The 17,563-nt window shown below is 39.0% G+C and overlaps 1 protein-coding gene across 6 annotated transcripts in view; it reads right to left on the bottom strand.

The window, feature by feature from the left end:
• PLEKHS1 (pleckstrin homology domain containing S1) overlaps positions 1–17,326 on the bottom strand; it is a 35,944-nt gene extending 18,618 nt beyond the window's left edge. For 2 of the 6 annotated variants that reach the window (XM_021073327.1, XM_021073326.1), the window contains exons 1-2: positions 16,928–17,313; positions 12,623–12,669 (exon numbers count right to left, since the gene is read on the bottom strand). In XM_021073327.1, the coding sequence (XP_020928986.1) occupies positions 12,623–12,650 (28 nt within the window). In that variant the 5' untranslated portion in view covers positions 12,651–12,669; positions 16,928–17,313. Of the gene's footprint in view, positions 1–12,622; positions 12,670–14,386; positions 15,236–16,927 lie in introns of those variants that run through there. The other 4 variants (XM_021073328.1, XM_021073324.1, XM_021073329.1 and 1 more) reach the window with 4 other exon arrangements.

Below are 17,563 nucleotides of genomic sequence, written 5' to 3'. Positions count from 1 at the left end.
ACAAATATTTACAGAACATCTTGAAGCACTAAATTTCCCTCAGTTTCCTTATTTGTAAAATGGAAGCGTAAAACAAAGAAAAGCAAAGAACAGTAGCCTCTGCAGTTGCTGCCCAAGCGTGCTCCCTGAGAGGAACTCAGGATGAAAAACAGGATGAGGCACTCTGTGCTCTAGAAAAACAGGCACCGTAGATAGATGCGTATCTCAGGAAGAATTTTAATGAACCCAGATTCTTGCATCTTCCCACACATAGAAAGGCACTAAAACCCTTCACTTGAGATATCTGTTCTTTGTGACTAACAGTAATCTTTTACTGAGATGTATGGTTGCAGGTATTTTCTAGCCAAAAATCATATATAAGCCCATTTCTCCCTTAGCACTTCAGAGCCATTCACTGGGGCTACTGAGAGGCTGTCTCCCAGGCTGCAGTCCTCAGAAAGGTCCCTGAATAAACTTAAAGGCACAACTCTCAAGTTGTGTGTTTTTCTTTGAGTTGATTAGAGACAACGGCACTTGCCTCAGAGATTTGTGGGGAAGACTGAAGGAGTTACAGTGTGCTAACATCTTCATACGAAGCCTGGCACATAGTAGGGCTCACTGAAGAGCAGCTATCGTTAACAGTAGGGGAAACGTCAGCTTTTATCATTTGTAGGGTAAGCCCACAATCTTGGGTGATAGTAAATTGAAAGGGTTCAGCAGATAGTAGACCTTTTATAAAAGTCTGGTCCTAGATGTTTCTGATTATGTTTGGGATTGACATATGCACCCCTATGGGAGATGGAATGTTGGGCGCTGGGGACCCGTTGTTCAGCACAGGGAACTCTACCCAATATTCTATGATAATATACCTGGGAAAATAATCTGAAAAAAATGAAAATAATCTGAAATAAATAATAATCTGAAAAATGAATAATCTGAAGTAATAATCTGAAAAAGAATAATCCAAAAATAATCTGAAAAAATGTGTGTATATGTATAACTGAATCCCTTTGTTGTACAGCAGAAATCATCGCAAAATTGTAAATCAACTATGCTTCAATAAAACTTTAAAAAATGAAAAAATAAACTAGATAGTTTCTTCAGCTAAAAAAAAAAAAAGCAATGTATAGAATTAGCAAAATTTTAAATAAAGTAAATATCTGTGACTATGTAGCCCAGTTTGGGAACTCCCAGAGTGTTCCAGTATTCACACTGGCTACCAGCTCCAGCTCCCAGCTGCAGAAGCTCTGATGATATCTGTTGACCATGCCAACGGATTGTTTTCCCCAGACTTGGTACTATGGAAAATAATCCAGTGGACAATTTGGCCATGCCAATCTGAGTTTGTGAAGCAATCAACACTCAGCCAATTTAACAGTTAAGGAATATGAAGCTCAGACATATTATGTGTCTGCCTCATTGCCACATTAAAGCAAACTCAGAGGTACTGATACAGAAAATAAATTCTGACCATAATGAAATTCAGGTTAGTAAGGGCACTGAAGTTTTTCTCTATAGCAGGATTCTGGGCTCAGAACACTAGAGAAACTTCATGGTGAGGTCTTTTTGTGCCGTCTGGCTTCCGTTTGTACCCTTGCCCTCATGGAACTTCTAATCATGAGTGGAAGATGGATGATAAACTAGAAATTAAATAAGTGAGTGAGCTAACCGCAGGTTGTAGTATGTGCACGGGCGGACATAACCAGGGTAATGAGATAGAGTAGCCAGGGAGTCTGTTTTAGGCAGAGCAGTCAGGGGACATCTTTGTGGGGATGACGATGAGCCAAGTGTGTGAAGAGCTGGGGGGGCACAGGAGGCAGCAAAGACAAAGGTCCAGCAACAGGAAAGGCTTTGGTGTGTTTTGGGAAGAGGAGTCTCAAGTGACTGGAATAGAGTGAGCCAGGTAAGGGAGTACAAGTGGTATATGAAGAGGCTGCAGGTAAGTCATGCAGGACCTGGTAGATGGTAGCGCCTGATGGAGTCTGGATTTTATTTTAAAAGCAATGGAGGAGCTCCCGTCGTGGCGCAGTGGTTAACGAATCCAACTAGGAACCATGAGGTTGCAGGTTCGATCTCTGCCCTTGCTCAGTGGGTTAATGATCCGGCGTTGCCGTGAGCTGTGGTGTAGGTTGCAGACGCAGCTCGGATCCCGAGTTGCTGTGGCTCTGGCGTCAGCCGGTGGCTACAGCTCCGATTCGACCCCTAGCCTGGGAACCTCCATATGCTGCGAGAGCGGCCCAAGAAATGGCAAAAAGACAAAACAAAATAAATAAATAAATAAATAAATAAATAAATAAAGTAAAAGCAATGGACAACTCCCACCCACCCATCATGGATTAGCCTTGTCCCACAAAATAGCCTCATCAACCCTCTAGATCCAACTTGTAGGAAATACAGAAAACAGAGAAACATGTTAAACATCATGCCAGGGATGTGATCAGCACAATCCAGTCTCTGGGGAAATTCATAGGACCCGTTTTCAGTATTTTCACTCTCGTATATGTCGTTTTTGTCCCTGAACATCCCCACCTGGATTTCCCACAAACTTCTTTATTGCATCCTTTTCTCAGACGCCCTATGTCACATCTATCTAGAACACTTCGAGTCGCCTTAACTTTTACAGATCCTTCACCCTCCTGTCCAGGCAATCATTAACTCATGTCCATTTCACTTCCCAAATCCTTCCTGGGTCCACTGTTATCCTTCAGTTCCCATCACCCCTGCCTTCGAGGTTGTTGTACATTGCAATATGTTAAATTCATACGAATTTAAGACCTTCATACGTTTCTCACTAGACTGCTTCAGTAGCTATCTAGATACTAGATATCTTCAAATCCATCCTTAACATAGCCCTGGGGGTTATGACCAGTTTAGCACTTCAGGCAAAGATGAAATAATAGGAACTGGATTTACTCTCCTGTCTGAAACAAGCAAAAATACAAAAGATATAAAATTATGGCTTTCAAGACACTGCTCATAGGCAATAACATCATGGATCCCTGAGACAGGAGACAGAGTTTTCAGTCCACAGCACAGAAAAGGGGAAGCTGAAGTGGGACCAGATGTACCCCTGAGCTGAGGAAACAAAGCTGAGAGTTCAGGGAGATGAGGGCAGATAGAGCTCATAGGACAGAGGACAAAGCTGCACAGAGAGAGAATCCTAGAGACATGCATAGCATCTCCCTCAAATATTTAAGAATACTGAGCAGTATATGTGTTTGTGGAAACTACTGAAAGCCAAGAACCATTAGAAAAGAACCATTGAAATAACCATTAGAAAAAGTTAGAGGGAACAGTGCCCAGCACTCTACCAGGCCAGAAAAAGTGCCTGTTCCCTCCAGCCAGACTGGCAAAGACTATAATTTATGGAGCACTGAGTAGAGTACTTAGGAAGATCTTGCCTCAGTAGTGAGGGATAATTAGTTCTGGGATGAGGACTGCTCCAGACCCACCTAACAAATCATAAAAGCAAGTCTTAAAAGGATCAAGTTGTTTCCAAGAAACTTTAACTGCATCCCAGGAAAAAGCTAAAGATTTATAGAAATAAAAAATATCCAGCACTGGACAAGATAAAATTTGTAAGGTCTGGCAACCAATCAAAGATCCCCAGGCATGCAAAGAGGCAGGAAAGCATGACCCGTAATGTGGATAATCGTCAATCTATCAAAACAGGCTTAGAACTGACACAGATGTTGCAATTAATAGAGCAGGTCATTAAAATGGATGTTATTAGCTATGTTTTATACATTCAAGAAGTTAGAGAGATAGAAGATAGAAAAAGGATCCAAAGGGAACTTTTAGAGATAAAAACTACAATGTCTCAGGAAAAACAAAACCAAACACTGGATGAGATTAACAGAACTATGAAAACACATGCAGAGTGAGAAAAGAATCTCCAAATGTAAAAAGAGCACCAGTTCATTGTGGGACAATTTCAAATGACCTAATTTCAATTAATTGGGTTCCTGAAGTGGTGGAAGGAGACAAAAATATTTGAAGAAATAATGCTGACAACTTTACAAATTTAAATAAAACGAAATCAGAAATCTAAGCAGCTCAGGAACTCCCAACACAAAATATATGAAGAAAACTATAAGGCACACCATAGCCAAATTGCTCAAAATCAGTGATAAAGAAAAATCTTAAAAACTGTCAGAAGGGATAAAAAAGATATAATTCATACAGAAAAAAAAAAGAGTGACATTAGATTTCTCATCAGAAATAGTGAAAGCAAACAACAACAAAAACCAGTGGAACAACATATTTAAAGTACTAAAAGAGGAGTTCCCTCTGTGGCACAATGGGTTAATGATCTGGCTTGCCCCTGAGGAAGCACCAGTTCAGTCTCTGGCCTGGTGCAGTGGGTTAAGGATCTGGTGTTGCTGCAGCTGTGGTATAGGTTGAAGATGCAGCTTGGATTCAATCCCTGGCCAAAGAACCTTCTTATGCCACAGGTGCGGCTGAAGAAGAAGGAAAAAAAAGTACCGAAAGAATAATTTTAGAATCCTATAAGCAGCAAAAATATCTTTCAGAAATGAAGGCAGTTTCATGACATTTTTAGACATACAAAAGCTGAAAAAATTAATCATCAGGAGTCATGCACTATAAGAAATGTTAAAGGAAATCCTTGATGTGGAAAAAAAGGATATGAGATGGAAATCTGAATTTATAAAAATGAATGGAGAATACTCAAGTGGCAATTGTAAAGGTAAATAGGTGAAATCTTTTTCTTACTATTTAAAACATTAAAAACTTCAATTGATTATCTAAAGAAAAATAATAGCAATACACTATGCAGATTACAACATATACACAAGTAAAAGGCATTTCAACAGTTGAGTGAAGGCCGGGAGATGAAAATAGGAATGTACTTTTGTAAAATCCTCATATGTGAATTTATATAATATCATTTGTAATAAGACAGATTGTGATATGTTAAAGACGTAAACTATAAACCCTGATGGAACCACTGAAATAACAAAGAGTTATAATTAATAAGACAACAGAGGAGATAAAATGGAATTGTAACAAATGCTCAGTTATTTCAAAAGAAGACAGAAGAGAAGGGAAAAGAGAAACAAAGAACAAATGAGACAATAGAAAACACCACTATGACAGTCTCAAACATGACCATAACAATAAGCACATTAAATATAAATGATCTAACAATTCAATTGAAAGACAGAGATTGTCAAATTAAAAAGCAAGACCCAAGTCTATGCTGCCCACAAGAAACCCTTTAAGTAGAAAGATACAAATAGGTTGTAAGTAAAAGATCAGAAAAAGAATATAGGATGCTAACTGCAGTCAAAAGAAAGCTGTTGTTAACATCAATATAATTTCAAAGCAACAAATAATTACCAAGGATAAATCGGGTCTTTTCATAATGGTAAAGGGATCAATTAATCAAGAGGACAAAACAATCCTACACACTTATGTCCATAATAACATAGCTTCAACATATATGAAGCAAAAATGGACAGACTTGCACAGAGAAATAGACAAATCCACAACAGTCCTCTAACTGTTTTAAAAAGCAAGCAGAAAAATCAAAGATACTGTAGACTCGAACAACATTATCAATCAACTTGACCTGATTGTTATTTGTAGAACCCTCCACTCAACAACAGTAGAATAAACACTCTTCTCAAGGGCACATGTAACATATACCAAGACAGATCACTTCTAGGCCATAAAATAAGTCTCAACAAATTTGAAAGGACCCGAGTCATATAAAGTATCTTTTCAGAGAAAAATGAAATCAAATGAATGATTTTCAATGACAAAAATATCTCAAAAATTCTGAAATAAATAACTTTTGGATCAAAGAAGAAACCAAAGATAAAATTAGGAAGTTTTTTGAACTGGAGGAAAATGAAATCATAACATATCAGAATTTGTGGGATATCACTAAAGTGGTATTTAGGGGGAATTTTATTGTACTAAATTTCTAGAAAGGGAAAAAGTTCTCAAATCAATTACTTTATCCTCCACCTTAATAAACTGGAAAAGAGTAAACTGAATAAAAGTAAACAAAGGAAAAGAAATAATAAAGATCCATGTGGAAACAATGAAACAGAAAACAGAAAAATAATAGAGAAAATCAATGAAACAAAAAGTTGATCCCTTGACAAAATCAATAAAATTAATAAACTTCTATTTCATTTAGCCACACAGATCAGGAAAACTAGTGAGAAGACACAAATTGCAAATATCAGGAGAGGGGACATAACTAGAGATTCTACTGATAAATAAAAGGAGAATAAAGAAATGTTATGAACCCCATTCTAATAAAATCGACTATTTAGAAAAAATTGAAAAATTCTTTGAAATACATAAACTAATTAATAAAGGTCACTCAAGAAGAAACAGACAATATTAATAGCCCTCAATATCTATTAAACATATTGGAATTGCACTTAGAAACCTTCAAACGAGGGAAACTTTGGGCCCAAGTATTTATGCTGGTAAATTCTACTAAACATTTAAGGAGGAAATAATACCAAATCTACATAAAGTCTTCCAGAAAATTGAAGATGATAGAATATTTCCCAACTCATTCTATGATATCAGTATTAACTTCCTGATGAAACTTAGTACACTAGTAACAGAAGGGAGCTTCCTTAACTTGATAAAGGATATGTATTAAAAAAAAACCCTATAACTAACATCATAGTTGATGGTGAGAGAGTGAATGCTTTCTCCCTAAGATCAGTATTAACCTTCCTGATAAAACTTAGTACACTAGTAACAGAAGGGAGCTTCCTTAACTTGATAAAGGATATGTATTTAAAAAAAAAATAATAGCAATACACTATGCAGATTACAACATATACACAAGTAAAATGCATTTCAACAGTTGAGTGAAGGCCAGGAGATGAAAATGGGAATGTACTTTTGTAAAATCCTCATATATGAATATATATAATATCATTTGTAATAAGACAGATTGTGATATGTTAAAGATGTAAACTATAAACCCTGATGGAACCACTGAAATAACAAAGAGTTATAATTAATAAGCCAAATAAATGGAGAGACACCTGTACATTGGTCAGAAGGCTCAATATTGGAGTTCCCATCGTGGCGCAGTGGTTAATGAATCCGACTAGGAACCATGAGGTTGTGGGTTGGTCCCGCCCTTGCTCAGTGGGTTAACAATCCGGCATTGCTGTGAGCTGTGGTGTAGGTTGCAGACGTGGCTCGGATCCCGGTTGCTGTGCTCTGGCGTCGGCGGTGGCTGCAGCTCCGATTCAACCCCTAGCCTGGGAACCTCCATATGCCACAGGAGTGGCCCAAGAAATAGCAAAAAGACAAAAAATAAAAATTAAAAAATAAATAAATAAATAGGCACAGATAAAAAAAAAAAAAAGACTCAGTATTGTTAAAATGTTAATTATCTCAATTGATCTGTATATTCAATGAAATACCCACTGAAATTCCAGCAAGCTTTTTTTTTTTTGGTAGAAATTGACAAGCTGATTCTAAAATTTGTATGAAAATATTAAGTACCTAGAATAGCCAAAACAACTCTAAAAAAAGAATAAATTTATAGCACCAACAGTACCTGATTTCAAGAACTATTATAAAGCTGTAGTAATCAAAGTAACATGGGCTAAAGATAGACAAACATCAATGGAACAAAATAAACAGTCTATAAATAAACTCATGCATATATGGAGAACTGATTTTTGACAAAGATGCAAAGGCAATGCAATGAAGAAAAGAGTTATTTCAACAAATGACACTAAATACACAAAAAAACAAACTTAGATCCACATCTATAGGTTCAGTGTAATCTCTATCAAAATTGCAATGACAGTTTTTATAGAAATGGAAAAGCTTATCCTTGAATTCATTTACAAGGGATCCTGAATAGCCAAAACAATCTTGGAAAAAAAAAAGTTAAAATAGTTATTACAGGAGAGCCCATCGTGGCTCAGCAGAAATGAATCTGACTAGTATCCATAGGATGCAGGTTTGATACTTGGCCTCGCTCAGAGATGTTGCTGTGAGCTGGATGTAGGTCGCAGATGTGGCTTGGATCTGGCGTTGCTGTGGCTGTGGCACAGGCCAGGGACTACAGATCCAATTCAACCCCCTAGCCCAGGAGCCTCCATATGCTGTGGGTGCAGACCTAAAAAGACAAAAACAACAACAAAAAAACAAAAAACAAAAAAACAAAAAAACCCAACACACTTATTACAAAGTTACCATAATCAAGAGTGTGGTACAAGTCTAATGGATTCAAAATCCAGAAATAAACCCATACATTAGTGGCTAATTTTTGATGAGGACATCAAGGCCATTCAATGAGGAAAGGATAGTCCTTTCAACAAATGGTGCTGGAACAGCTGGAAAACTACAGGCAAAAGAATGAAATTAGATCCCTATATTATGCCATATTAAAAAAATAACTCAAAATGAATCAATGATCCAAATATAAGAGCTAAAGCCATACAACTGTTAGTAAAGAATACAGAGGTAAATTTTTATGACCTTGGGCTTGACAATGGATTCTTAGATAAGACATCAAAAGCATGAGCACTAAAAGAAAAAAAATACCACAAAAAGAAAAAAACAGGTAAATTGGACTTCATCAAAATTAAAAACTTTTGTGCTTCAAAGAACATTATAAAGAAAGTGAAACAACAACCTACAGAATGGGAAAATATATTTGCAAATTATATAACCAATAAGTCTAGTACTCAGAATATATAAAGGTCTCTTATAATGCAATTTAAAAAAAGGCAAGTGACCCAATTAAAAAATGGGCACAGGGCCTGAATACTTATTTTCCAAAGAAAATATATAAATGGCCAATAAGCACATGAAAAGTTGTGCAACATCATTAGTTATTAGGGAAATGCAGGTCAAAACCACAGTGAGAAACCACTTCATGCCTACTAGAATGGCTATAATTTAAAAAATGAAAAATAACAAGAATTGGTGAAGATGTAGAGAAATTGAAACACTCCTACACTGCTGGCGAATTGTGAAATGGTTCAGCCAGTGTGGGAAATATTTAGGAGATTCTCAGAGTGAAACACAGACTTACCATATGATCCCTCAATTTCAGTCCTAGGTATATAACCCGCCTCAAGTTAAAACAAGCACATGTACACATATGTTCACAGCAGCATTATTCACAATACTCAAAAGGTAAGAACAGCCTAAATATTTCTCAACAGATGAATGGATAAACAAATTGAGGTATATACATATAATAGAACAATATTCAGCCGCAAAAAGGAATGAAGTAGTAATATATGCTATAACATGGACAAACATCAAAAAAATTATGCTGAATGGAAGAAGCCAGATACAAAAGGTCATGTATTGTATGATTTCATTTACATGAAAATCAAGAATAGATAAATATATACAGACAGAATACAGATTACTAGTTGGTGGGTACTGGAGAGAGAGTAGAATGAGGAAAAACTGCCTAATGGGTGAGGGCTTTTTTTTCTTTTTCTTTTTTTTGGGGGCTGCAACTGTAGCATATAAGGTTCTTGCACAGGGATCAAATCTGAGCTACAGCTGTGACCTATGCCACAGCTGCAGCAACATCAGATCCTTAACCCACTGTGCTGGGCTGGGGATCAAACCTGTGCTTTGCAGCGACCTGAGCTGCTATAGTTGGATCCTTAACCCACTGAGTAACATCGGAACTCTTGTGTGAGGGCTTTTACTTTGGATTGGTGGTAATGTTTTGGAACTGGATGGAAGTGATGGTTGCACAACACTGTGACTATACTAAATGCCATCAAATTGTTCACTTTAAAATGATTAATTCTATTTTCCATTAACTTAAAAAAATAAAGAGTGACTTCACTCTTATATATGGCCATACAAAAATTTGTCACAAATGTTCATACCAACTTTATCTGTAAAAGCCAAAGACTGGAAGCAACCCAGATGTTCACAAATAGGTGAACAGGCTAACGAACTGTGACCTACCCTACAATGTTATACTACTCAGGAATAAAACGGAGCAAACTCTTGATAATGTGCCAACCTTAGCTGACTCTCAAAGGAATTATGCTGAATGAAAGAAAAGCAAGACAAACTAGTGCATTGGTATGATTCCATTATGTAAAACTCTAGTAAATACAAACAAACCTAGAGAGACAGAAAGTACAATGATGAGAGGGGGATTGGGTGCTGGAGAGAAGGACTATAAACAGGCACAAGAAAACTTTGGAAGTGATGCATATGATTACTATCTTGCTCATGGTGATAGTTTCCCAGACAAGCAAACTTCATCAAATTGTTCACTTTAAATACGTGAAGTTGATTGTATGTTAATTACACCCCAATAAAGCTATTTTTAAAAATATATGAGCAATCCAAAAAGCAAACCTGGAGTCAAAATGGTGGAGCAGAAAGAGTTGAGCTCACCTTCTCTCTCTCAAAAAAAAAAAAAAATCAGAACGAATTACTGAACAACCATTGATTAAAAAAAAGTCTGGGACCTATAAAAAAAGATATTTTATATATAAAGACAATGAAGCCATAACAAGATGGTAGGAGGGGTGCTTTCATGATATAATCAAATCCAATACCCACTGAGTGGGTGACCCACAAACTGGAAAATTCTCCCACAGGAGTGAGAGTTCACCTGGGGGTCTGGCATCAGGAAGAGGAGTCCCCAGAGCATTTGGCTTTGAAGGCCAGTGGTGCTTGAGTGCAGGAGCTCCACAGGACTGGGGGAAACAGCGACTCCATTCTTGGAGGATGCTTACAAGGTTTTACAAGTACTTGGGTCCGGAGAAAATCAGTGACTCCACAGGACTTGGGCCAGACCTACCTGTGGGTCTTGGAGGGTCTTCTGGGGATGTAGGGACTCACTGCGGCTCACTGTTTGGGCAAGGACACTGGCAGTGGAGGCCTCAGGGGAATAACCATGAGCATGAGCTCCCCTGGAAGCTGCCATTTTGGCACCTGGCTCCATCCAATAGCCTTCAGCCTCCAGTGCTGGGATATCTCAGGCCAAATAACTAATGGGGTTGCCTAAAGTTATCCTGAATCACAGCTGCCTCTATACATATCTCTGGGCACAGCCCTGCCCATCACAGGACAAGACTCAGCTCTACTCACCAGTGGGCCGGCATCAGTCCTTCCCACTAGGAAGCCTGCACAAGCCCCTGAACCAAACTCACCAACCAGGGGGCAGACACCAGAGGCAAGAGGAACTACAATCCTGCAGCCTACAGAACAGAGACCACAAACACAGGAAGTTAGACAACATGAGACAGCGGGGAAATATGTTCCAGACAAAGGAACAAGATAATATCCCAGAAGAATGACTAAGTGAAGTAGAGGTAGCCATCTACCTGAAAAAGAATTCAGAGTGATGATAGTAAAGATGATCCAAGATCTTGGAAAAAGAATGAAGGCACAGGCTGAAAAAAAATACAAGAAATATTTAACAAAGAGCAAGAATACTTAAAGAACAAACAGAGATGAACAATAGAATAATTGGAATGCACTAGAAGGAATCAATAAAATAAATAAGGCAGAAGAATGAATAAATGAGCTGGAAGACAGATGATGGCAATCACTGCTGTGGAAGAGAATAAGCAAAAACCAAACCTGAAAACACCACTCCCAAGCTCAAAATGCTTCAAGGATTGCTCTTAGATGAATGAGGTCAAGGTCCAATGCAATATAGCACCACATTTCTGCACCTCAGCTCTACGCTCCCCTTCTTATTTTATAGCCACATTCATCTCTAACATATCCTGCCTCTAACTTTCTTCATTGCTTTCGGTCGCACCACCTCTTTCTGCTGAGATATACTCTCTTTTCCAATCTTCTTGAAAACTCTACACACATTTTAGGGTCCAGCTCAAAATTCTTCTCTACAAAACCTCTCTGAATTCCTACAACTATGTGTGTGCTTTTTTTTCCTTCAGACTCTACAGCATTTTACAGTAGTTCATGATTCCTTTCATAGCCTGATTATATGTGCTTATCTAAACTTCCCAATACAGCCACTAGAATGTACTTATCTTAATTTCCCAATGAAATTACAAACTCTTTGAGAGCAATGACTCTTACTAATTAACCTTTATATCCTCTGCAATATAAAGCATTGTGATTCACTAATAATAGGTGCTTTGAATAAATATTCAAAAATATTCATTTTTAATTTGAATTGGGTAGTTTGCTTTTAAGTTACTTCATCTTAAACTTGGCTGTTCTGACCAATCATCTACAGTGAGGCATGTGAGCATGAAGCAAGAGCATCTGAATAATACTCCTTGACCTATCACATGTTAACACCCTGATAACAATTTAGGTAGTTCTCCAAGCGAGAATTTCATATAAAATTAAGGAAATATTCTCCAGTCTTTTCCAGGGACTAGTTTGCTGTTAGTACCATCTCCAAGCAACAAATGGAACATCTGGTCCAAGAAATCATAAAATGCCAAATTTCTAGATAAGTGAGCTCTTAGACAAAATAATTAAGTGAATCTAATAGCTTCTGCTACATTCTCCACACAAGAATCACTGCCCTAGAATGCCACCTATTATCCTTACTAAAAACATCTTCTGTCTTCTAGTTAGTATGATGAGATTTGATCATTATTTTCAATAAAAAGTTTTTCCTTCTGAGAGTATGCCCCTTGGGTACCTGGAGTCTTCTGAGGTTTGGGTTCCATTATGGTTGTCCGTTCTCACCTGTCAAAAAGAAGGGGTAAGAGTTAGTCCCCAAAACAATAGTATGCTTCATTGATTAGCCAATTACCAAGTATCAGGATGCTGCTCCTGAAGGTTGGTGAGATGGTTATCAGTTCCCCTCTTCCCATTCTTCCTTGAGGCTCACAGTAGCCATGGTAACAAGGAGCTGTCCAAGCAGCCTGTGCTCATCAAGTGGTAGTTTATGGGGTGTTGCTACAATGACTGAAGGAGCCATCATCTTCTCTGGACTTTCTCTCCTCCTGCTTCATAAGTTGCTCTGACAAGAGAGCCCCTGGGGACAGCAACACCAAGGAGGAGAGACAAGACCAGGGCAGAGGGCAGGGTGCTATGTGCAACTGCAGTTGAGAAACCACTTCTGCCAAAAGGAAGCCCAAGATAAGCCCTTCTCCGTGCCAGGAACTCACTTTCTCCAGAGGGAAACCTAAGAGCAAGGACCAGGGTATATATAACTCTGTTCTTAAACTGCCTCAACTAACGGAGAGGCCCATTCCCAAGGCTGTCCAACCCTGGGGGCTGAGGCTGACGTGGTCAAACTTGACTCTAGAGGTGGAGTCTTTTCCCAGCAGATCCGCTGGCAATCCCATGACTAACATGAGGCCCTGCTAGGAGAGAATCCTACAGGATAAAAGACCACAGGGCAGGGGAGATCTTTGAAACAGGAAGGTTCTGGTGACCAGTTTTTTAAAAGTTATTTTTATTTTTTCTAGTATAGTTGGTTTACAGTGTTCTGTCAGTTTTCCACTCACTGTACAGCAAAGTGACCCAGTCACACATACATATATACATTCTTTTTATCACATTATCCTCCACCATGCTCCATAAGTGACTAGATATAGTTCCCAGTGCTATACAGCAGGATCTCATTGCTTATCCATTCCAAAGGCAATAGTTTCCTCTATTAACCCCAGATTCCCAGTCCACCCCACGCTTTCTCCCCCACCTCCAGGGCAACCACAAGTTTATTCTCCAAGTCCATGAGTTTCTTTTCTGTGGAAAGGTTCATTTGTGCTGTATATTAGATTCCAGATATAAGTGATATCATATGGTATTTGTCTTTCTCTTTCTGACTTACTTCACTTAGTATGAGAGTCTCTAGGTCCATCCATGTTGCTGCAAATGGCATTATTTTGCTGGTGACCTATTTTTACCCTGACCTGTAAGACTTGCAAAATATGAGGAAGCACTAACCAGGGCAGTGCCAGGGAAGTCCCCATAAATGGGAGGAGACAAAGGGTCCTTTACCATCCAGCTGGCAGGAGGTCGTTCCTCCTGTCCTGATTCTTTCTTTTTCTAGTATAAACTCATTTGTTACTCCAAGGGTATAAATGGCTCACAGCAATTCTTTAATATACAGTATTACATTTAATATACAGTAAGTATATACTATATATAGATGCATTTATACATACAAAAAAAAACAGAGATGAAAATCTTAAGGTTAAGACCACAGGTTCTCAAAGCTTACTTTTTGTGGTTTGACAGAAGCACTTGGAAACTCTCTGGAGACAAGTGGGGTGTTCCTGAACCCTGAACCCACACTTCCCTGACTTAAAAAATGGTTTTCACTGTTGAGCCATTTCCGTGTAATAACAATGGTGATTATCCGAACACATAAACAAATAACAAGTAAGGTAACAAACAGGGTCCCTGGCTGTCCTAAGACACATGTTGAAGCAGTGGTGCCCTCAGTCCTCACCTGGTATAAGGGGCATGCTTGCTCTGTGCAACGGACTGCAGTGCTTGGTGACGGCACCAGGCTGCGGAGGCCAAAGCCTTCTGTTCCCTGGAAGGGCATTTCTGTACAAGGAATAGGAATGTAACCTTCCTAAAATTCCACCCCCCCACAAAAAAAACCCATGGACATTAAAAAATAGTTTATCCTTGAGGTTTTGCTTCAAATCTATGAGCTTCTTTCCAAATTCAGGGGTTTAGTGATTTCAGCCCATCTCCCTTCCCTTCATGTGGGACTTGGCTCCCTTCCCTCAAGGTATTTAGCCCTGGAGTGATGGAGTTCAAAGGTCAGATGGGAGGACGGTTCAGGAGAGAAGAGCTGAGGGGGAACAGCTGTAGAACAGTGTGTTTCCTGCAAGCTTGTTGTTAAAAAGCTAAAAATCATTTTTTCTAGATAAAATAATATCTGTTAAGCCTTTGCAATGTGTAAAGTGCATTTGCTTAGATGATTGCTTTGGTGTCTCAGAACCATTGTATGAGACAGCTCCTTTTGCAAATGGAAAACTGCATTTGAGAGAGGAAGACAGGTGATGTGTGCCAGGTTCCTGGGCAGAGCCCCACAGGGCCCCAGGCTGCCCCACATTCTCACCCACATCCACTTTCCCTGCACACCGTGGACGGCAAGGAGAGCTTTGGAGGACATTTCTGGCTTTCCAGTATCTTGGAAAGGCCCCAAAGTCTCATGTAAGGACCATTCTTCCCTTTTTAAATTTTTTTAATTTTTTTACCCACTGTAAAATGAGATGGTAGTTTAGAGTGTAAACTCTGGAATCTGGATTTAACTCTCATCTCCATCAGTTATGGGATCTGACCTTGGATACACTGTTTTTTTTTTTTTTTTTTACTTTTTAGGGCCACACCCACGGCATCTAGAAATTCCCAGGCTAGGGATAGAATCAGAGCTGCAGCCTCCAGCCTATGCCACAGCAATGCGATATCTGAACCACGTCTGCAACCTGCATAGCTCATGGCAATGCCAGATACTTAACCCACTGAGCAGGGCCCCCACATCCTCACGGATACTAGTGGGGTTCATTAAGCTGAGCTACAAGGGAGACTCCTCTCTTGGGTACATTGTAACACCTCTCCACACCACCACTTCTTTATCTGTCAAATGGAAGTGATAACATCACTGTCCTCATAGGATTGCTGTCAGCATCACTTGAAATAATCTGGTGAAAAGCATTCATATCTTATGGGTGCTCAGTAAGTGTTACTAGTTAGGTCATTTCCAGGTCAGATGTTTTATGATTCTGTAACTATTTCTTAATGACTAGCATGTCTTGGGTACTTAATATGTTCTAAGCACTTCTAAGCAAGATTCGTTTAAAGATTTCATCTATATGTATAAAATGGATTTCATCTATATATATACCTATTCTGATCTTTTTTTGTGGCCACATCCATGGCATGTGGAAGTTCCCAGGCTAGAGATCGAATGCAAGCCACAGCTGTAACCAGAGCCAGAGCAGTGACAACACCAGATCCTTAACCCACTGAGCCATGAGGAAACTCCTATGTATACATAATCTGGATTTTACATAATAAGTATATCACATATTATTTATATGCATTTCAAATTATACATATAAAATCCAGTGTATGTATACATATATATTAAATCTACGATATACACATATAGGAAATTTGTTATATAAATTCTGCTTATAAGGACATTTTTAATATTACATATGTAATAATTATTTTTTTAGGGTCACACCTGCAGCATATGGAAGTTCCCAGGCTAGGGGTTGAATTGTAGCTGCAGCTGCCAGCCTATGTCACAGCTATAGCAACACCAGATCCAAGCTACATCTGTGACCTATACTGCAGCTTGTGGCAACACTGGCTCCTTAACCTACTGAGCAAGGCTAGGGATCAAAACCACAACCTCATGAATTCTAGTCGGGTTCTTAACCTGCTGAGCCACAACAGGAAGTCCTCATATTATTTATAGTATATATATATATATATATATATATATATATATGAAATTCAATGAAATTCTAATGAAATTCAACATAACAATGAGATATAACAATACTACAGAGTATACATTATTCTTACAAAGATACAATATCCATTTTACAGATGAGAAGACTGTTACCAGAGGGATTAAGCAAGTTGCCTTTGATCATATCATTAAAAAGAAGCAGGGCTAGAATCCTAACTGGTTCTGAACTACTCGGCCCTTCCTTTTATCTGAGAAAAAAGAATTAAACCTGTTCGTAGTTAGGCTTTCAGTTCTTGCCATTGCCCCGAAACAAAAAAGCCTTTCAGATTTAGCTCTTTGATCTTATTCAGGAGGCTTTACCCAGGCTCCTTACCTAACTCATTCATTGTAATGGGATCTGATGAGCGTGATACTTAGAGGTCCTATTTCCTTCCCACTGTACAGCCCAAGAAGGTTATGATGAAAGAGACCATTACTGCAATTTTGCTCAATTTAGCTTCCAGATCATCACTGCCTTGAGAACCCAAGCCAATCACATCAAGCAGTACTTACTAGAAGCCAGGTGGTCACCAGTTCAGTTCTCAGCAAAGTGTCCTGTCCCTCTGAGCTCTGAGGATTAGGACAGGCTTTGTTTGAAATATGAACCCACGGGAAATTCCTAAACTTCTACCTTCTGGCAGATCTCACTCTTGCCCCAGAGCTGAAGGAAGCTGGTGACCCAAGGGAAGTCCTGGGCTTTCATTCTTCTCGTGGTTTGGCACAGAACTGCCCTTGGCATTCCAGGTGTCTAACAACAAAACAAAAGCAAATAATAAATTCCTGCCAGACTTTGGACCGTGATCACAATGACTCTTATTGAAAACAGTGCCAGCCTGGGCCTGACCTCCTACTGTGACGGCCATTGAAACAATTCCTTGGCTTCCCACATCCATATCCTCCCAAAGGCCCCCAAAGGAGGATTTCTCTGTGCCAGATGAGGAAACAAAATCCTGGCTTTTCCAACAGATTTGCCCAGGTCAAAGCTCTCCGGGAAGATCTGCATATTTCCCCATAATGGTGGAATTACCAACAGGATAGCCCTGGACTGGTTCTCTTGCATGTCAGAACAGCCACCAACAACTCTTAAAAATCAGCAGACCACCACGAATGATCATTCTCAGTGATACCTGGCCACCAAAGGGCCTTAGG

This window comes from Sus scrofa, chromosome 14 (assembly GCF_000003025.6).
Source record: "Sus scrofa isolate TJ Tabasco breed Duroc chromosome 14, Sscrofa11.1, whole genome shotgun sequence".
In the NCBI taxonomy this organism is placed as follows: Eukaryota; Metazoa; Chordata; class Mammalia; order Artiodactyla; family Suidae; genus Sus; species Sus scrofa.
This window is presented reverse-complemented; position numbering and strand designations above follow the sequence as displayed.